Source organism: Aotus nancymaae, unplaced genomic scaffold, assembly GCF_030222135.1.
Source record: "Aotus nancymaae isolate 86718 unplaced genomic scaffold, 86718_ANA_hifiasm-v0.15.2.pri h1tg000006l, whole genome shotgun sequence".
NCBI lineage: Eukaryota > Metazoa > Chordata > Mammalia > Primates > Aotidae > Aotus > Aotus nancymaae.
Window position 1 is genome coordinate 4,803,352 of NW_026988417.1, and position 20,894 is coordinate 4,824,245.

The 20,894-nt window shown below is 58.4% G+C and overlaps 1 protein-coding gene across 5 annotated transcripts in view; it reads right to left on the minus strand.

The window, feature by feature from the left end:
- Positions 1–1,028: 1,028 nt before the first annotated feature.
- The window catches only part of SH3TC1 (SH3 domain and tetratricopeptide repeats 1), a 59,486-nt gene continuing 39,620 nt past the window's right edge, over positions 1,029–20,894 (minus strand). For 4 of the 5 annotated variants that reach the window (XM_064365505.1, XM_021669507.2, XM_064365506.1 and 1 more), the window contains 8 exons: positions 19,828–19,958; positions 17,046–17,087; positions 13,581–15,239; positions 9,642–9,822; positions 9,037–9,187; positions 6,847–6,969; positions 5,985–6,135; positions 2,882–4,915 (listed from right to left, as the gene is read on the minus strand). In XM_064365505.1, the coding sequence (XP_064221575.1) occupies positions 4,695–4,915; positions 5,985–6,135; positions 6,847–6,969; positions 9,037–9,187; positions 9,642–9,822; positions 13,581–15,239; positions 17,046–17,087; positions 19,828–19,958 (2,659 nt within the window). In that variant the 3' untranslated portion in view covers positions 2,882–4,694. Of the gene's footprint in view, positions 1,434–2,881; positions 4,916–5,984; positions 6,136–6,846; positions 6,970–9,036; positions 9,188–9,641; positions 9,823–13,580; positions 15,240–17,045; positions 17,088–19,827; positions 19,959–20,894 lie in introns of those variants that run through there. The other variant, XM_021669506.2, reaches the window with a different exon arrangement.

Genomic DNA, 20,894 nt, shown 5'->3' on the forward strand with positions numbered 1-20,894 from the left:
AGTGGGGATGGGAGGTTTCTTCTGAGGAGATGAATACGTTTTTAACTAGATGGAGTGAGTGAATGCACAGCACTGTTAATGCACGAATTCCATCACATTACTCATGTTGAAATAGTTAATTGCATGCTATGTGAATGTCACGCCATTTAAAAGGTGTTTAAAAGAGGGGCCTGAGAGAGGGTAGTGTGTGTGAGGATCACGTGGGACAGCCGCAGCCTCCGAGCCTCAGTTTCCTTGCTGTAAACTGACAAACAGACCGTGTCAGCTGTGTTTCCTGGGCCCAAGAGATTCTAAGAAGGAAAACCTGGGATTGCCGGGGACTGGGATGAGAGCTGGGGCTGGAAGGGGAGGGGTACGTGGGGAGGGCCGGGGGCAGCCCAGGTGAGGCTTTCAACACCAGGTGGCGGCGTCTACACAGGTGGGGAGCCCTGCATCTCACTTCCCGCAGGGCTGACCAGTGACCTGAGGTGGGACTGGCCAGGCTTGGCCCAGCCAAGTGTGGGACAAGAGGACACTCAATAGGGGATCACCTGGGCCACCCTCACTGGCCTGTGGCTCTCCTGACACCACAAGGGAGGTCCGGGAGCTGCCCTTGGATCCTAATGAGTGGCACCGTCCTGGCAGCAGGCTGGTAGGGTGGTGTGGTCAGCGCACTGGGCTCTGCTACTTGGCCCCTACCTGCTGTGTGACGGTGGGACAGACACCTAACCTCTCTGTGCCTCTATTTCTTCAAAGGGGCACAAGCAGCCCCCACCTCTGGGCCCAGTGGCCTGAGGATTAAAGGCAAGCACGGCACAAGACCTATGGCAAAGGCTCAGAGCAGGCACCTGCCCAGGGAGCACCTCCACCATCTGCCCTCTGGCCACCAATGAAACTGAGGCTCATGGTGATCTGGCCCAAGTCTGTGGACTCAGGGTCTTTCTCATACCCAAGATCAGGACATAGCAGCAGGGCTGCCCCCGGGGAAGGGAGCTGGCCCCTAGACACGCCCAGAAAGCACGCCAGGGAAGGATGCCTTTGTGACTTCAGTAAGTTATTGCAAAGAAAAACCCATTTATTGCTATTTGACCCCTGCTTTCATGCCTCTGTTTCCCAGAAAATGAGCCACTAGAGACACCAGGAGAGGCAGGAGACCACCCCCCCCAGCACAGCACCCACTTCCTCGGACGCTGTCCTCAGCGAGGGTGGCTGGGGGCCAGCCAGGGGGCCCACCCGCAGAGTGGCAGCGGAGGCAGATTGACCCTGCGGATGTTGAGCTCCGTGGCGAAGGTCCTGGCCTTCTGGTAGAAGAAGAGCGACTTCTCGCGGTCCAGGAGGAAGTTGTGGTAGATGGTGGCCAGCCGCGTGTAGATCTTCAGCTGTGCCTTCTTGTTGCCCAGGTCCACGGCGGCCGCCAGTGCCAGCTGGTAATACCCAGCCGCGTCAAATGGGTCCTGAAGGGGACAGGCCATGCTCAGCCAAAAGGGGACTTGAAGCCCGTCTCCCCAGAGGCCATTCCTGTCTCCAGGTCTGTCCATCATGTCCCGCCAGCACCGGCTCACCCCAGGAGCCCTGAAGCCTGTGAAGCTCCACTGCTGCAGGCCCTGACACCCGCTGGAAGCCTTCCTGACTGTCCCTACACCGGAGCCGCCCTGAGCCTCCTGCCCCAGCCCTGCCCTCTCTGCAGGCAGTGACTGCTTTCCCCGTGGGCTGTGGTTGGGGTGGATCCTGTCTGCTCTGAGAGTCCTATGCGGGACCCGTGGCTCCCAGCCACAGCAGGGGCACAGCGTTGTTGAGTGACCCAGGCTTCCCTCTGACCCCTGTCCACAATGACCATTTCCAGGCCCTTCCACGTGCAGGTGCAAAAGTATCTCACAGGTGTCATCTCTGGGACTCTTCTCTGAAATAGGGACAGAGAGTGACTCCCCAGGCCTCTGCTACCATTTTAGATGCATCTTTGGCTTAAACTCACCATCCCTGGGTTGGGACGTGGCCTCCCAGACCTCCTCCTTGACCCTCCCATCCCCCACCCAACTTCTCCCCAGGTGCCTCCTCCACATGGGGGTCACCCAAGGGACCTCTCTAAGACCCATGCCTGGCCCAGCCCCCTTTACCATCTCAAGACAGCTCCCAGGGCCAAGGACAAAGTCCAAGATGCAGAGCCCGTTTATCCCCTCACTGCGCGCCCACACACGGAGCAGAGGCGCATCCAACACCCCCACCCCACCCGACACTGGACTCTGCCGGGTGCACGGCTGAGCCTAATATCCCTGCTACCAGTCTGCGGGACCTGGGAGTGAAAACTGACCGCACAGGGTGGCCAGGGCTGTGGCAGAGGGAAGCCTGGGAGCCTGTGGGGAGCCCGGGAGGCCCCGGACTCCCCTGTGTGTGCCTGTGTGTGCATGTGCCTGTGTGTGCGCCTGTGTGCCTGTGTGTGCATGCCTGTGTGCGTGTGCCTGTGTGTGCCTGTGCATGTGTGCAACTGTGTGTGCCTGTGTGTGCATGCCTGTGTGTGCATGTGCCTGTGTGTGCAACTGTGTGTGCCTGTGTGCATGCCTGTGTGTGCATGAGACTGTGTGTGTGTGCGCCTGTGTGCATGAGCCTGTGTGTGTGTGCGTGTGCCTGTGTGCATTTGTGTGTGCATGTCCCCATGTGTGTGCCTGTGTGTGTGCATGTGTATGTGTGTGTGCCTGTGCATATTTGCGAGTCCCTGTGTGTGCCTGTACCTGTGTGTGTGCGCGTGTGTGCCTGTGCCTGTGTGTGCAAGTGCCTTGTGTGTGTGCATGTGTTTGTGTGTGCGTGTGCCTGTGTGCATGTGCCTGTGTGTGCGTGTGCCTGTGTGTGCAAGTGCCTGTGTGTGTATGTATGTGTGCATGTGCCTGTGTGTATATGTGCCTGTGTGTGCCTGTGTGCATTTGTGTGTGCATGTCCCCGTGTGTATGTGCCTGTGTGTGCCTGTGCACATTTGCGTGTCCCTGTGTGTGCCTGTGCCTCTGTGTGTGCGTGTACCTATGTGTGTGCCTGTGCCTGTGTGCGCGTGTACCTGTGTGTGTGTGCCAGCGCCTGTGTTTGTGTGCCTGTGCTTGTGTGTGTGTGCGTGTGCCTGTCTGCACACGTGTGCCTGTGTGTGTGTGCCTGTGTGTGCCTGTGCCTGTATGCACACATGTGCCGGTGTGTATGTGTGCATTTGCGTGTGCCTGTGGTGTGTGCAGCAGCTGGTGGGTGGCAGGGCACACCCAATCCACCCTATTCCAGGGCTCACTCTCATGAGTGACCCCATTTCAGAGGCAGTCGGCAAAGATGCCTGTTTAGCTCTGCCTCTCTGCCAGCCTTCCAGGCCCCATCCAGCCTGGCTTTCTCTCCCACCCCTCTGGGCCCAGGGTTCAGCGTCTCCTACACAGGAGGAGGGTGTGGACTTGGAAAGACAGCTGCCCTGGGGGAATTCTGAGGGGGCTTCCTTGGGGGACACTGGCTTGCGCTGACAGCACAGTCACGATAAGGCCCAGAGGGCTGTGCATGGGAAGGAGGTGAAGGAGGCCTCTGCCCCTCGACCCCAGCTGCGGACCTCTGCCTCTCAGGGATGACTAGGCCCTTCCCTTCCTCCTGGGTGGGTGGAGTGGGCGGCGGGCGTGACCAAGAGAGATAAAGGGCCCTTCTGGGAGGCCCGTCCCCTGGGTCCCAGGTCAGCTCGTGAGCGGAGAGCAGTGTCCCTCTGGGCCTGCTGCCTGGCACCTCCCTGTCTGGCTGGGACTTGGGAGGCCACAGGGACGACTTCTGACCACCAGGTGTCGCCAGCACTGGGTGGGGGCCTTCCGGGCAGCCCCAGGCCTGTGGGGGGGATACAGGGTGGGGTCTTAGGGCTGCCCCACCTTCTTAAGTTGTTTTAAGGCCCCCAAGAGCTCAGTCCCTGGACTGGAGCACCCTGGCCCCTCATCCCACAAGGAGCACTGATGCGGCACAGGAGCGATGCTGAGGGGGGCAGGTGCCTGCAGGGCAGGGGGGTGGAGACACCCCAGGTCTCGAACCAGCTGGTCCCAGCTCTCACCCCTGCAGGGCTGGGAGCAGAGGGAACACAGGTCCCAGCGCTGACCCAGCAAAGCCTCAGCCTGGCTGTTGGGGCTCCACCCCACTGCACCCACCCTGAGCTGGGGTTTCCCTGTCTGTGAGGCAAGATGGTAAGACATCCACCCCGCCCCACCCTGCCTGGGTGATATGAAGATTCAAGGTGTCTCGAGACTCCAGAAAGGAGTTGCTCAGTACAAACTGGCACCCTGGGTAGGCTTTCTAGAGGAGGCGATGGAATTTGGGGTGGATCTTGCATAGCAGATACAATGTGAGGATAATGCCATCCCCCAAATGTCTTTCTCCCTACCCCATTTCCTTTGTTAACTGCAACTTGACATTTGACTGTCAAGATTCAGATTTGGTGTCACCTCCTCCAGGAGGGCCCCCATGACTACAATCCCTTTTCTTTACCCAGTGGCTGCCAGTGGGTAAAGAGGAGGCTGCTCACGTGTCAGCCTCTCCGGCTGAGGCTGAGCTCTTGAGGGCGGGGCCTGGCCAGCTCGGGAGCTGGGTTGTGTCTGCTAACCTTGTCGGTTCCTCCAGCCGGGCGCAGAGCTCCAGGGAGGCCACTGGGCCATTCCTAAGGAAGGCTGGAACCCAGGCCGCTGGGGTCTGGGTGGAGATCCCACTCCAAGGGGGCCGGGAGCCCCTCAGCCCTGCCCCTCCCCACCCACCTTCAGGTCATAGAATATGATGTCACCGAGCACCAGGTACACCTTCACGTAGTAGAGGGTCTCCTCGTCGAACTCCAGCGGCGAGTTGCAGAGCGACAGGGCCTTGAGGTAGAAGTGCTCCGCCAGCTCGCCGCGGCCCAGCCGGTGATGCAGGGCGGCCAGCCGGTGGTAGGCCACCCGCTCGTTCAGCCGGTCCCCTGGAGGGCAGGCCGAGGGGGCAAGTGTGAGAACAGGGCTCCCTGGGGCAGGCAGGGCACAGGCCCCTCAGGAGCAGGCATGCAGACCCCGGCAGCACCTGACCCGCCTCCAGGCACCTGCGGTCACCCGGACAGCCCCGGACAGTTCCTCTGGGCTTCCAGACTCACTTTTCCCATCTGCAAAGCATAACTAATAAGTCCTGCCCCTGTCTACTGTGAGGCTTTGGATGGCCCAGCTCTGTGCCTACACACAGCCGCCTGCCTCTGCCCACTGCTTTCAACCAGGAGAGTCCAAAAGGCGTGTAGCCCAGACACTCCCGAACACCAGGGCTCCAGGCAACCCACAGACGTGACATTCAACTCTTCCTGGGTGTGTCATGATCAGAGCCCCCGGCGCTGGGGAGTCGCTGCATGCCTGAACCCCAGGTGCCCCCGAAAATGCGCAAGCCCACCCGGGCTGTCTCTGGCATCCTCCCCTTTCCAGGGCAAGGGTCGTGGAGCCTGCATTCAATGCATTCCCACACGGCTGCACACCTACTGTGTGCCAGGCTGTGGGGCACAAGTCTCTAGGGCATGCAGCCAGCTCAGGGCTCCCTCTCTGGAGGAGGACAGACGACCCTGGCACAGCACCAGGGATGCCTGGCATTAAGGGACTGGCTGCTGGAAGGGGAACTGGGATTTCCTCAGCCAGAGAACTGTGTGATGAAGGTGGGAAGGGCACAAGAGAAAGTGACCAATCAGTGCATATGAGGCCATGGCCACTCTGCCTAGCACATTCAGGGACTGACCAGATGCCTGGAGTGTCTGGAAGGCAGGGCACACTGGGCAACCCTTATGGTCGGCAGGGGGAAGAGGCAGAGGAAGCAGAGCTCAGCCAGGCAGGGAGCTCTACACTGCGTGAGAGACCTCTGGCTGTGCCCAGGGCCGGACGGGGGAGCCAGCTGGGCAGATCTGCCTGCCTGGACAGGAGATCGGAGAATGCGGCAGCTGGGTCAGCTCCTGCCCTGCAGACCTGCAGGCTGCGCCCTGGCAAGGTGTGGGTCCCGGCAGCGCGGGATCCGGGGCTTACCCAGGGTGATGCTGAGTGCTAGGGCCATGTGGGCGAACTCCAGGCCCTCCTGGGGCTCCTCCAGCGTGGCCAGCAGTGCCACCAGCTTGTTACACAGCCGCAGCTCCGCCTTGCGGTTGCCCGTCGTCACTGCCAGGGGCAGGGCCCGGTCCTACCACACAGGCAGGTGGGGTCAGGCTTCCCGCACCCAAATGCCCATCGCCCTCCTCAGAACCCAAACACGCGCTTGGAGTTTCCCACGCCCCAGCTACCCGTGGGCCTCAACACGGCTCTGTGATCTGAGAGAAAGGGCGGTTCAGACACCCAAGCTGGGGGCTGAAGGGTCACCTGAGGCCCATCCAGCCATGCCCTCAGCCTCGGACCAGCCCCTCCCGCCTGGGCACCGGGGGTCTGGCTGAGGGCACCCAGCACTCCTCTCTGCTCTAAGAACACCACCCTTATCTGTGCCCAGGTCTGAGCCACGCCATGAGCTCAGAGGAAGGGAGAAGCCGTCCCCGCTTCGTGGTGCCTGCAGACCTGGACCCTGTCCCTGGGTCTCCCACTGACATGCTGTGTGTCCTGTGACACGTCCCCGTGCCTCTCTAAGCCTCAGTTTCCTCATCTGGGAGATGGGGACAGGACTTCCCACCATGGCTGCTTGAGATCATCGGGTGAAGGGAAAGCCCGCTGCTGTGTCCAGGGCCCGGGCGTTTGATCCGGGGGGGTGCGCAGTCAATATCTCTCCCGGTGAAACCGCTAGGAAACTAAGCACATGCATGGGCGGCCCTGACTCCACGTGGGAGGCCTCTGCCCTGCCACACCTGTGCCTCGGCCCCCACGGTGCCCCCAAGGCCAACCCGCATCAACCCACAGGCCAGCTCACCCGGTAGAAGGACACGGCTTTCTCCCGCTCCCAGGCCCCATTGAAGAAGATGTCTCCAGCCGCCTCGAACAGCTCCAGGCCCAGGCTGGGGTCGCCTGTGTACAGGGCCACATTCTGTGCCACCTGCAAGGAGGCGGAAGGTCCCTCAAGACCCACACCTGGCGAGGTGGCCACGCCCACCCAGGTGAGACTCCCTCACCAGCCTCTCCCTGTCACAGACTGTAGGTGCACCTCAGCCTCTTCAGACCCTGTGTGCTGGGGCTGCTGCCACCGCTGGCACGAGGACAATCACCGGATGCAGCTGAGTGCCAGGAGGTGCCTGTGCAGCTGCAGCCCAGGAGCTGGGGACGGAGCCCAGAGCCAGCCTCCAACCCATCCCAACATGCTGACCTCGGCACTCTCTGCCCCGGTGTCTTCAGGGCTCCCACACATCCTGCCCCTCTGTCCCGGTCCTTCCCCTACGAACCCTGAGCAGGTGTCTAGCTAATCAGGGTCGCCTGTCTCTCCCACCAGGAAGGTCAGCTCCACAAGGCCAGGGACCAAGCCACGGGCTTCTCTGCAGCGTTCAGGGCCTCCTGCCACTCCTGGCCCCCAGCAGGTGCTCCACAAATGCCTGCTGAGTGCATGGCTGAGCAGTCTAGCCCTGCCTGTGACCTGCCTGTGACCTGGCCAGACCCCACTGCTTGCTGTTCCCAGACAGTGCTAGGCTCCCACCCGTGCCTGGGCCTCCGCACCTGTGAATCCTGCCCCCAGGGCTAGGCCTAGCCCACTCCCCCTGCACTCACGCCAGCCTCTGGGCCTCCAGACTACTGGGAGCCCGGCCCCTGCTCCTTTCTGTGCTGCCACATCCCTGCCACAGCTCATGGCCCCACATCAAGAGTGTTCGTGGGTGGGCCTGGTCTCCTCTTGGCCATGAGCTCTTGATCCTTCTCCTCAGCTCAAGGAGGTATACAGCAGGTGCTCAAAAATGAAAGCCTCACCAGGCTCATGGGCTTCCCAATTTGTTCCAAATCACGCTGTGTTTGGGAAAGCCTCTGAAAATAGCTGTTATGATAGATGCATTTTGTAGGGAGATGTGCCATGTGTTGCTTGGAGCAAGTTCTTCTGTGTGTTAACTGAGTGGACACATTATTTGAGCATGTGCTGTATACCAGCAGGTGCTGGGCCTGTGAGCGGCCCATGCCTCTGCCCTCAGGGAGAAGATGCTGGGCATCTGGGGAGGATATGAGGGAACCAGTGGGAAGGAGGGGAAAGGCATACAGCAGATGCTCAGCAGTGGCTTTGGAATGAGTAGATGGATGGACGAATGGATGAGTGGATAAGCAGATGTATTTTGTATGGATGGATGGATGGATGGATGGATGGATGGGCAGATGAGTGGATGGATATGTGAATAGATGGATGCATGAATGGATGGATGGATGGATGGATAGGTGGGTGGAATGATGTGTGTATCTATGTATGGATGGATGGAGAGATGGATGGATGGATGGATGAATAAACAAATGGACTGACAGATAAATAAATGGAGGGATGAATGAATGGTTGGATGGGTGGATGAATGGATGGATGGGTGGATGGATGATGGACGGATGAATGGACGAAGAGATGGATAGATGGATGATGGATGGATAGATGGAAGGATGAACAGGTGAATGGATGGATAATGGAAAGATGGATGGATGATGGAAGGATAGATGGATGATGGAAGGATGGATGGAAAGATGGATGGATGATAGATGAAGGGATGAACAGGTGAGTGGATGGATGATGGACGGATGGATGGTAGGATGAACAGGTAAATGGATGAATGGACACATGAGTGGATGGATGATGGACGGATGGATGGATGGATGGTAGGATGAACAGGTAATGGATGAATGGACACATGAGTGGATGGACGATGGATGGACGGACGGATGGATGGTAGAATGAACAGGTAAATGGATGAATGGACACATGAGTGGATGGATGATGGACGGATGGATGGATGGATGGTAGGATGAACAGGTAATGGATGAATGGACACATGAGTGGATGGACGATGGATGGACGGACGGATGGATGGTAGAATGAACAGGTAAATGGATGAATGGACACATGAGTGGATGGATGATGGACGGATGGACGGACGGACGGGTGGATGGAGAGTGAGCCTGTGCAGGGCCCTCCTGCGTCCTCGCCGCTCACCTGGATGTACAGGTCCACCAGCTCACTCTGCCGCAGGATGTAATAGATCTTTCCTGCTTGCAGCCAGGCATGCGCCTCCTTCTCTTTCTTCTGGAGGTCGATGAAAATCCCCAGACTCCGTTTGGTGTAGTCCAGAGCGGATTTATAGGCCCTGGCATGAGACACAGGTGTCAGAATGAGTGCTCCACGTCCTGGAACCAGCCTGCCTCTTCCCATGAGTCTGGTGACAGGTGAATTTTGAATGTGGGGTCTGGGAACCGCCCTCTTGTGTGCGCACTGTCCTGCCCTTCCCAGACTGTTAGGAGGACCGGGATGAACAAGTGCGGTGCGGAAAGGATGAAGGACATCCTGAGGGAACCAGGCATCATGCTGTCCCGTGGCAGGAGGGGCGTGCTCCATCTCCCCCGGCTCCCAGACACGGCCTGTGTCTTCTCCAGATGCAGCCCTGGGTCGACCCGAGGCCCGCCAGCTCAGAGCATCCGATGCCAACGAAACAAATGACCCCAAGGAGAGCGCTGCTGGGGCCCTGGGCCCGCTTCCCTGTGCCCCACCCTGCCCCGCTCCACCGCGCCCCGGCCCCCTGACACCGCGGAACCAGCCCTCACCGCTCGGTGCCCAGGGACAGGTACAGCTGGCTGATGGTCTCCAGGAGCTGTCCCTCCAGCACCTTGTCGGCCACCCTGCAGGCCAGGGAGAGCTGGAGCTCATGGTAGATGACACACTGGGCCTCGCTGGGCATGATGGCGCTGTAGAAGTGGCACAGCCGCTGGACGGCCCTCAGCTGGCCTGGGCGGAAGACAAAAAGGAAGACGTCAGCCCCCAGCACTGCAGCGAGGCTGGCCGGGCTCGGAGGCCCCTGTGGTGTGTTTGCCTCCTCCATGCCTCCGTGAGCCGGGACTGCATAGGCAGGAGACTGAGCGCAGACAGGCCTGGAGCCCATGCAAGGGTAGCCGCTGAGGACACCGTGACATGGGGACAGCTTGGGAGAGCGCCAGCCTTCTCTACAACCCCCAGGGCTGAGGTCCTGGCCAGGCCCTGCCCCTGTACCGGGCCGTCTGTTTCTGCTTCACAAAGCCCCTCTGGCCAGGACCGTGGCTGCCTTCAGCCCGAGCTGACGAGGCTGGGCGCACAAACAGCGCTTGTCGCAGATGGAACCCTGAGAGACCAAAGCCAAGCGTCATGTCTGCCACACACAGCATCATGTTGGGGGAATGAGGTTCAAAGCCGGCCCCTGGAGTTCCTACGCCTGTCCTCCTCCCAGGCAGCCAGGCTCCAAACCCACTGGCTTCCCGGCCTCTCCCAAAGCCAGGGTGCTGGGAACAGTGGAAAGCTTCTGACTTTCTAGTGTCAGAAACACGTCAGAGATTGACACCAGGAACCAGGTACACCAAATGGACATCGAGAACAACAGCAGAATACACAGTCCTCTCAAGCGCCCACGGGAGAGCCCCCAAGACAGACCACATGCCAGGCCACAGAACGTGCCTCAGTGAGTGGAAAAGGCCTGAGAGCAAAGCAGAGGTGATCTTCAGCGGCACGGACATGAAACTGGAAATCAACAGTGAAGACAATTTGGAGAATTCAAAAATACGTGGAAATTACACACTCCTAAACAACCAGCGAGTCAAAGAAGAGATCATCAGGGAACTGAAACTAACTGGAGAAGAATGAACACGGAAGCACAGCAGGGGCCGGGCGCGGTGGCTCACACCTGTCATCCGGCACTGTGGGAGGCCGAGGCAGGAGGATCACTTGAGTCCAGGAGTTCAAAACCAGCCTGGGCAACATGGTGAAACCCTGTCTCTACAAAAAATACAAAAATTAGCCAGGTGTGATGGCACATGTCTGTAATCGCAGCTACTCGGGAGGCTGAGGCATGATAATGGCTTGAACCTGGTTAGAGGCTGCAATGAGCTGAGATTACACCATTGTATTCCAACCTGGGCAACAGAGCAAAATGCTGTCTAAGAAGAAAAAAAAAGCACAGCATATCAAAAAATTCCAAGATGCAGGTAAGACAGTGCTCAAAGGGAAATGTCAAATCAAAAACCTAACTTGGCTGGGCACGGTGGCTCACACCTGTAATCCCAGCACTTTGGGAGGCCAAAGTGGGTGGATCACTAGGTCAGGAGTTTGAGACCAGCCAGGCCAACATGGCGAAACCCCGTCTCTACTAAAAATACAAAAATTAGCCTGGCGTGGTGGCATGCGCCTGTAGTCCCAGCTACTCAGGAGGCTGAGGCAAGAGAATCGGTTCAACCAGGGAGACGGAGGTTGCAGTGAGCCGAGATTGCACCACCGCACTGCAGCCTGGGTGACAGAGCAAGACTCTGTCTCAAACAAAACAAAACAAAACCAAAAAACCCTAAACTCCCACCTTGAGAAACAAGAAACAGAAGAATGAACTAAACCCAAAGCAAGTAAAAGGAAGAAAATAACAGACGTTAGAATGTGGAATGTGTGAAGCAAAATAGAGAGAACGGAGAAACACTTCAGACAAGCAACAGAACCCAAGGCTGTTTTTTTGAAAATACTAATAAAGTTGATAAATCTTTCACCAGACTGACCAAGAAAAGAAAGACAGGACAGAAATGACGAAAGTCAGAGACCGAGCACCGTGGCTCACGCCTGTAATCCCAGCACCCTGTGAGGCCGAGGTGGGAGGATCGCTTGAGGCCAGCACTCGAGGCCAGCCTGGGCAACGTGCTGACACCCCATCTCTATTAAAAATAAATCAACACATAAAGCCCCACGTTTCTAAAATCAGAAATGAAGAGGGGACATGATTGCCGACCTGACAGAAATAAAAGGATTCCGTGAAAACTCTGAACAATTGTACACGAAGTCAGATCATCCAGATGCAGCGGCCAATTCCAGAAAGACAGACTACCGAGAGTGACTCGAAAATGACCCCAAGTAAGCATGTGGGGTACCAGCCTGCCCTGGGTCTCCTGGGCTGTTTGGGGAGAGGGAAGCATGACCCTTGGCCCCTATCCTGTGTTTCCAAGTCTGAATCCCACCCTGGGGGAGGGCCTCGTAGAAGGAGGTGCCACTGGCTAATGTGGCCAGGACCCACCGGAGGCCACAGTGGGGGCTGGGGCGCTGAGTTCCTCCTGGACTCCTGGAGGTCCCAAAGGTCCCCTTCTAGTCAGAGAATACCCCTGGGGAAGACTCCTGGGTCTGAACCCTCCCACCCCTCCTCGAGCCGATATGTAGGACCAGGACCCCTCACATCCTTTCTGAAAACTCGTCCCTCCCAGGGCCAGGAGCGGGTGCCAGGCCTGGGCTGAGAAATGGGCAGATTTGGCCACAGCCCTGGGGCTCTGAGCCAGGCCACAGGAGGCACCTCTGAGTGGTCTCAATATGCCGGGATATCCATCCAGGGAAGATGGACAAAGCACTGCAGGGCAGAGGGGACCCACAACGGTACCCCAGGTCCTGGCCATTTCCCCGGACTCAGCTTCCTCCATCTACACCCTGCAGCCTAGATCGCAGCAGCCCTGCCCACCTACTGTCTGTTCACTGCTCGCAGCTGCAGTGAGTATTCTATAGCACTTGGTGGCTCCCCAGTGATTTTAGGAAAAGGATTTAGCCACAGCCTGAGGCCTCAGGCCCTGCTTAGCTCCCCAGCAGAGCTTCTTACCATCCAGCACCCAACCCACTCACTCCCAACTCTGCACCTCCCTGCAGAGGCTCTGCTTACTCACCCCCGTTCACACTCCCGTTCACTCATCCCTGCTTACATTTTCACTCACTCACCCCCAAGCTCACTCGCCCCTGCTTACACCCCTGCTTACTCACCCCCATTCCCTCACCCCGGGCCTTCACACAGGTACACCACCAGCCCCTCACCCACCACCTAGTACTTGTCTAAATCCTCTCAACCCTCTGGTCCCAGACTAAAGAGACTTCCCTAACACGGGGCCAAGAGCTGCCCCGCCATCACGACACTCACCCTTTTGTGGCTTCTTTGGACCGAAGGTCACTTTCCCACGCTCAGCCCCGCCACCCCAGGACCCCACAAGCCCCATTTGTGGGTGGGGCCTGGCACACTTTGCACAGCAAGCTGCTTTTGCACAAACTGCTCAGCGGCTTTGGGTAACCACCCGCCCTCGTGTCTTCTGTGAAGTGGGATGTCAGGTGCACAGGGCTGTCGAGATGCCAAGCAGATAACAGGCGTCAGGGCCTGGCTTGAGGAGGGGCCCCGAGGCCCAGCTCAGCGGATCCTGCTTTGCTGCCCGGGCTACGTCTTGGGTGACCCATCGCCCCTCTACCCGGACCATAGGGATTCCCAGCATGCAGGACTCAAGGTAGGACAGTCCCTGGGCAAACCGGAAAGAGCTGGCTCCCCCGATAGGGCACAGAGGGCCTGGCCCTGCGTGGGAACCGCCTGTCTCCAGGGTGCTTGCCAGCATCTGCTGTTTGCCACGACTCAGCATTTTTGATGGTGGAAAAACCACCACTTGCGTCTGAATCACAAACCCCAGGTGTGCCCTAACCCCGAGTGGCCCCGGAAGGCATGCAGGAGGGACCGGGTCACTCACTTTCCACGTGGCCCGTCTCCACGGCGACCAGAAGGGCCCACTCGTAGTAGCCCTTGCCCTGCTGGGCGGGGCCCTGGCGGGTGCACAGGTGGCCCAGCTGCAGGAGCACGTGGGTGAAGTCCCGGCCACACTCCCCGCGAGGCAGCGTCGAGAACAGCCGCACAGCCTCCAGGAGGTAGTGCTGCGCCAGCCTGCTGGCACCCACGTGCAGGCACAGAGCCCCGAAGTTGGCTAGCACCACTGCCTGGTTCCTCCGCTGGCCCAGGCCCTGAGCCGCCTGCAGGGCGCGGTAGTAGCCCTCGGCTGCCTGCCTCGTCCGGCCGGTCCTCTTCAGGGCCACGGCCACCATGTTGGCAATCACGCCCTCCTGGTCCTCGCTGGCCACCCCCGCATCCTGGACAGACTGCAGGATGTCCAGGGCCACCGGGCTCTGCCTATGCAGCACATGCAGCCAGGCCAGAGCCACCACACGGTCCACAATGGCATGGACTCCGGCACTGGCTTCCACCGCCTGTGTCATGAAGGTGATGGCCGGGCCGTGGCACCCGTGGTGGCTGTACAGCTGGGCCAGGCTGGCGCAGAGGGGGCCACGCAGTGGCTGGCCCGTGCCTGGGGTCAGGGAGGCCAGCGCTTGCCTGAGGTAGTGGGAAGTCTGGGCAGGGAGGCCGTGGGGCTGGGGGGCGTTCCGGAGCACCAAGTCCACGCTCCTCAGCGAGCTGGCCAGTGAGCCCCGTGTCCGCAACGAGGCCACCTTGACACAGCCCAGCACCAGGTGGGGCAGGCACTTGCGGCTGTAGATGTCAGCCAGGAGCAGGGAGCAGTCCGTGGGCCATGAAGCCGCCGGGGCTCCCGAGTCCCTGTGCAAAAGCAGCAGCCTCTCCAGGAAGGGCAGCGCCTCCTCGGGCTGCTTGAGGTGCACGTGGTGCCTGGCCAGCAGGAAGCAGGCCCGGGCCTCGGCCTGCAGGCTCTGGCCGCCCACCGCCCACCGCAGTGCCAGCTGCAGGAGCTCCCCCTCCGCCTCGGTGCTGCAGATGTGGCCGGGCGTGCCCAGGAGCAGGGCCATGGCTCTGGGCACCACCTGTGCACACTTCTCCCGGTTCTTCTGCTTCCGGTAAATGCTGGCCAGGTTGGCATACACGGCCACCACCAGGAACAGGTCTCCAAAGCGGCCCTCCAGGGCCCCCAGCGCTTCCTCAAAGTACACCCGGGCCTGGGACAGCTTGAGTCTCCTGCTGCACAGCCGCCCCAGGAGGAAGCACAGTCTGGCCAGGGCCATGAGGAGGCCGGCCTTCTTGGCTGTGCCCCGGGCCTGTGCCAGGCGCCCAGTCACCTCCTCCTCATCGCTGAAGCTGCAGAACACAGTGCTCAGCCACGGCAGTGCCACGTCATACAGGCCACGGAAGCCAGCCTTGTACTCGGGAGCGTTCAGGAATAGCAGCAGCGAGCTCAGGGTCTCTGGGTCCGCCCAGTCGTCCTCAGCTTCCAAGCAGAAGGAGGGCTTCTCCAGGTCCTGCAAGCTCTCATTGCTGGATGCCGCATGGAGATCCCAGGACGCTGGCTCCTGGGGGCAGCCTGCGCAGGTCTTGCATTGTTCCAGAACATTCTTCACCTTCTGCAGGGTCTCCTGCGGCTCCGGGCTCAGGCAAGGTAGACGTATTTCTGCAAGTCACAAAAACACCTAGACAGATTAGGGTCCAGATGTGAGTCCTGGGTCCACTGGAGGCAGGGTCCCCACATCCCTGGCCTCCTCTGTGTCCCTGGCGCAGCACTCTTCAGACAATACTGCCCCACCAGCTTGCCAATCCCCCCGTTCTCCTCCTTCGCCCATTTGACAGCATAGTTTCAGGAGAGTCTATGCGTCAGCTCAGTGTTCCTCGGAGATTCTAAAGGCATCTAAAGGCATCTTTCCCTTTAGAATCAAAGCCACTTAAGGCCGGGCATAGTGGCTTATGCCTGTAGTCCCAGCACTTTGGAAGGCTGAGGCAGGAGGATTGCTTGAGCCCAGGAGTTCGAGACCAGCCTGGGTAACAAAGTGAGACCCTGACTCAAAAAAAAAAAATTAAATTAAATTAAAAAAAGAATCAAAGCCACTTAATTGGACCCAAGTGTGCGCAGCGCTACAACCACTAATGTAATTTTTGTCAGCATATTGGGCCCCCCAGTGGAGTGCAGGAACCCATGAAATCCTCAACAACCAGTCAGAGCTATTGATCTGCTCCAAAGCCGCTATGCAAAGTTGGTAAAGCCACCCCTGGCAGAGGGCAGGGATGCTGTACGCATGTGCCCAGCTCCATGCAGGGAAAGGGACCATCCCTGCAGGAAGCATGGGAAAGCTTCCAGACCCCTGTGGCCACCTTCACCTTAGGTGGTCTAAAAACCTGACGCCCTGGGTTCCTACAGGGTTAACACAGGCCAGGCTGCCCGCACAGTCCCCTGGCACCGGCTGGCTTCAGCGCATTCCCAGCCAAACCCCCTCCCAGAGGTGAGCAAACAAGCGCGCTTCCTGTCGGAAAACTGGGAGGAAAGGAGACGTTACTGGGAAGGAAAGAATCTCGATTTAAACAGACTCTCTGTTTCAACCTCACATGTAAAAAATATTTTTAATACAAACTGTCTCCTTATTCATCTGTAAAGCCTTGGAATAAAAAATATTTAATATGGTTTAGGGGCAAATGTCTGACTTGACTACACTAGATGAGCTAAGAAATCTCCCGCCCAGCAGAGGTGAACGGCCCCTCCCAGCTGCTACCCTTTGCTCCAGGGACTTGGACAGCCTGTGGAACCACCCCCTGCCCCAGGCAAGCCAACAACAGCCTTCCCTTCCCCACCAGCTTCGGGCCTCCTCTGGGACCTCCTGCCTGTATCCCAAATGTGCTTGGATGGATTCCATTCCCAGGGAATTTCTGAGGGCCCTTGACCCCAAGGGGAACTGTGTTCACATCTCCAGGCTCTCCCCACACAGACCCTGTGTGCAGGCAAGACAGAGCCGTAGAGGGGAGATGGGGGGTCTCTCCCTGAATCAGCCCCTCAGGAAGGAGCAGACCCTTTCGGGACCTCAGTTGAGACCGCTGTAACCTAAGGCTCTGAATCCAGCCACCCCATGAGGGCAGAGTGGCCTCACCTCTCTGAGGCAGAGCAGAGGGCAAGCTGCAGCTTCTCCAGGTCATGAGAAAGGAACCCACAGCCACACGTGGGCCCAGGCAGTAGAAAGGACTGCCTTGGTCAGGGACCAGGCAGGGGCTGGCATGTTCACCGGAAGTGCAGCCCCCACAGCCTCCAGCGCCGCAGTGAATGGGAGATTTGGGCCCACCTCAGGCGCCCTCCCTCAAGCCCGCAGCCCACACCCACAGAGGGGTGGCAGCCACACCCAATGCCCACCGCGTGCTCAGCTCTGTTACCTCCCCCGGCGTTACCCCAAGGCCAAGCTCACAACCAGAGGAAGCCTGAGGCACCAGCAGAACCCACCTTGTTCCTGGGGCTGCTCAGTCTCAGCTTCCTCCACTGAGTCTGGAAAGGGAGAAAAGAGAGTAATCAACAACCCCTGCCAGCACCTCCAGTCCCCTGCCAGGTTGAGCTGGGTGCAGGTGTTGCAGGGTGAGGGCATCGCAGGGTGCAGGTGTTGCGGTGTGAGGGCATCGCAGGGTGACGGTGTTGCGGGGTGAGGGCATCGCAGAGTGCAGGTGTTGCGGGGTGAGGGCATCACAGAGTGCAGGTGTTGCGGGGTGAGGGCATCGCAGGGTGACAGTGCTGTGGGGTGAGGGCATTGCAGGGTGCAGGTGTTGCGGGGTGAAGGCATTGCAGGGTGCAGGTGTTGCGGGGTGAGGGCATCACAGGGTGATGGTGTTGCGGGGTGAGGGCATCGCAGAGTGCAGGTGTTGCGGGGTGAGGGCATCGCAGGGTGACGGTGTTGCGGGGTGAGGGCATCGCAGGGTGCAGGTGTTGTGGGGTGAGGGCATCGCAGGGTGACGGTGTTGTGGGGTGAGGGCATTGCAGGGTGCAGGTGTTGCGGGGTGAGGGCATCGCAGGGTGCAGGTGTTGCGGGGTGAGGGCATCACAGGGTGCAGGTGTTGCGGGGTGAGGGCATCACAGGGTGATGGTGTTGCGGGGTGAGGGCATTGCAGGGTACAGGTGTTGCAGGGTGAGGACATTGCAGGGTGCAGGTGTTGCGGGGTGAGGACATTGCAGGGTGCAGGTGTTGCAGGGTGAGGGCATCGCAGGGTGCAGGTGCAGACCAGCACAGGATCACTTCTGACACCTGAGGCAGAGCCACTAACTACAGGGTCAGAGATTTCCCGTCTGTCAGCGTCTCCAGGACCCCACCCCACCCAAGTCCTGTGAGGACTCCGCTCTCCCATCCTCTGGAGACATCCTCCCATCATCACTGGAGAAAATGCCTTTGGCTTCCATCAGCTCCATCAGGGAGCAGGGCACATGGAACGGGCAGCAGCTCTGAATCCAACAGCCCAGGGATCAATGCCGCTTCACCATGCACCCCCACCCTCCTCATCCCAGGGCAGGCAGCTCCCGGGTCTCAGTTTCCACCCTCATAAAGTGGCTGGCACTAACTGCTTACTGGGTTTCCAAGCAGGTCAAATGAGAAATAGCTGTAAAAAGATGTGGCAGCGTCGAGCACTGTGAACTGGGATGACAGGCATGCAGTTCTGAGGAGGACCCTGCAATGCACCCATCCCACAACACCTGCACCTAGTAACACCCCACCCATGACACCTGCACCTGCAACAACCCACTCCACAACACCTGCACCCTGCAACGCCCCCACCCTGCAACATCTGCACCCTGCAACACCCCACCCATGACACCTGCACCTGCAACACCCCACCCATGACACCTGCACCTGCAACACCCCACCCACGCCACCTGCACCTGCATAGAATGGAGGGTCCCAAGCCTGCTTCCTAAAAGGACAGGAGACAGCATCCAGGGACCTCTGAGCCTTGATGTGCTAAGGTCAAGTCTAAGTTTGTCCATTTAGGAAGGGAAGTTGATTTACCGGGTCTAAAAATTTTAAATCTAATATTGTTGGGAAAAACAGGTCTTGCAATGCGTGTCACTGAGCGAGCGGGAAAACAAGTGTGTGTAGAAACATATCTGTTTATATATGTGTGTGCACATGTGTGTGGGATTCATGCATGTGTACGTGTGTGTGTGTGTACACCTGTGCAGGCACATGTGCACACATGTATGCATGAGGTGTGTGTGCGTGTGCATGTGTAGGTGTGTGTGCATGCACACAGTGTGTATGTACATGTGTATTTGTGTGTTCATGTCTGTGTGTGTACGTGCGTACATAGGTACACAAATAGGTGTGTAGCTGTCAGGCGCGGTGGCTGACACCTGTAATCCCAGCACTTTAGGAGGCTGAGGCTGGCAGATCACCTGAGGTCAGGAGTTGGGCAGTAGCCTGGCCAACATGGTGAAACCCGTTTCCACAAAAAGTACAAAACTTAGCCGGGTGTGGTGGTGCACACCTGTAGTCCGAGCTACTCGGGAGGCTGAGACACGAGAATCGCTTGAACCCGGGAGGCAGGGGTTTTAGCGAGCCAAGATCGTGTCACTGCACTCCACCTCGGCAACAGAGCAAGGCCCTTTTTCAAAAAAAAAGGAGGTGTGAGGCACATTTGTGTTTATCCACACCCAGGCCACCTTCATCTATGCATTGCACTGCAGCCCCCAGAGAAAGCTTTCACGCACAGAGGGGCACTGAGGTCAGAGGGACTATCTCTGTCTTCAGGAGGCGGCAGCCCTGGGGTCCCACCCCGACACCCCTGGCAGCCAGGGGACCAGGCCACACCACAGCCTGGGTTCTTTGTCTTGTGTTCTTTGTCTTGTGACGAGAAGAAACGTCACTTTCACTCAGGCAAAGTGCAGTAGGCGGAGGGCCGGGCCTGAACAGAATTCCTCAGGGCTGGCAAATTAGAACCAGGCCCACACCCTCTGCCTCACCCAGCGTCTCAGGCAGGTGCCTGGGGCCAGGGCAGGAAGGGCTTCATGGCACCCGCCAGAGCCTCAGGGCTGCATTCCCGTGCCCCCAGCCCCCCACCCCTCCTCTCTCCTGCCTGGCTTGTCTGCAGCCCCTTCATGCCCTGGAGGCAGCGGCAGCCTCCGTCTGTTCACCTTCCGGCGCCCAGGGGCTGGCACTCACTATCTGCAGACGGACGAAGGAAGCGGGCGCTGTGGAGGGGAAGGGGAGGGCAGCAGCCCCGCCATGGGCATTGCCCACACGCACCCAGGCTGTACACAGTGCACACATCGGTGCCCGACATCTGCCCCAGCAACTGCCTGGCATCCTCCTCAGAAAAGCGGCCCTTGCTGAAGAATGACTTTTCTTCCTCACTGAGGAAAATCGCACTTTCCAACCTGGAAAAAATAAAGTGCTTTATTTAAAATGACATATTTCCAAAGTCAGCGTTTCCATTCCTTGATTTGACAGACAGTCCTGGAGCACGACTCTCTGCCCCGGGGTGGAGACAGAGATTCAAAAACGACAACAAAAATAACATAAAGGCCGGCTGCGGTGGCTCACGCCTGTAATCCCAGAACTGGAAGGCCCAGGCGGGCAGATCCCTTGAGGCAGGGGTTCGAGACCAGCCTGGCCAATATGGTGAAACCCCGTCTCTATAAAAATACAAAAATTAGCTGGGTATGGTAGCATGAGCCTGTAATCCCAGCTGCTTGGGAGGCTGAGGCAGGAGAATCACTTGAACCCAGGAAAAAGAGGTTACAGTGAGCTGAGATTGTGCCACTGCACTCCAGCCTGGGCAACAGCGTAAGATTCCGTCAAAAACAAACAAACAAAAAAACCAGATCCTGCCCTCAAGGGGTGCCTTGTCTGGTCAGGGGCAGATACTCAGAAGCAGGAAAGTCTGCAACAGATGCAAGCAAGTACTGGCGTCTTAGGACAGTGAGCTCCTAGGCAGCCTTCAAAGCCCCATCCCAAATGTCCGCTCCCTTATGAAGCCCCCTGTGACAGCTGCAGGCAGAACCAGTCCAATCTCTCCACATTGCAAACTCCCACTGCTTCTTGTACAACCTCTGCCAGCGCTCCCCAGAGTGCCCAGCATAAACTCAGGGTACTCCCATAAAGTCAGGGACAGGAACTACAGGAAGGAACAGAGAGAAGGAGAGAGGGAGGAAGAAAGGGGGCAATTTTTGCTTACACGACTAAATCACCAGTAAAATACGAAACTTTGAAATGCAACTTATTGAGATTAAAAAAAAAAACTTAGAGAAGCTTATAGCACATTCTGCAAAATAACAGGCCTATATTCTTTAAAAACTTCAAAGAAAGACTGA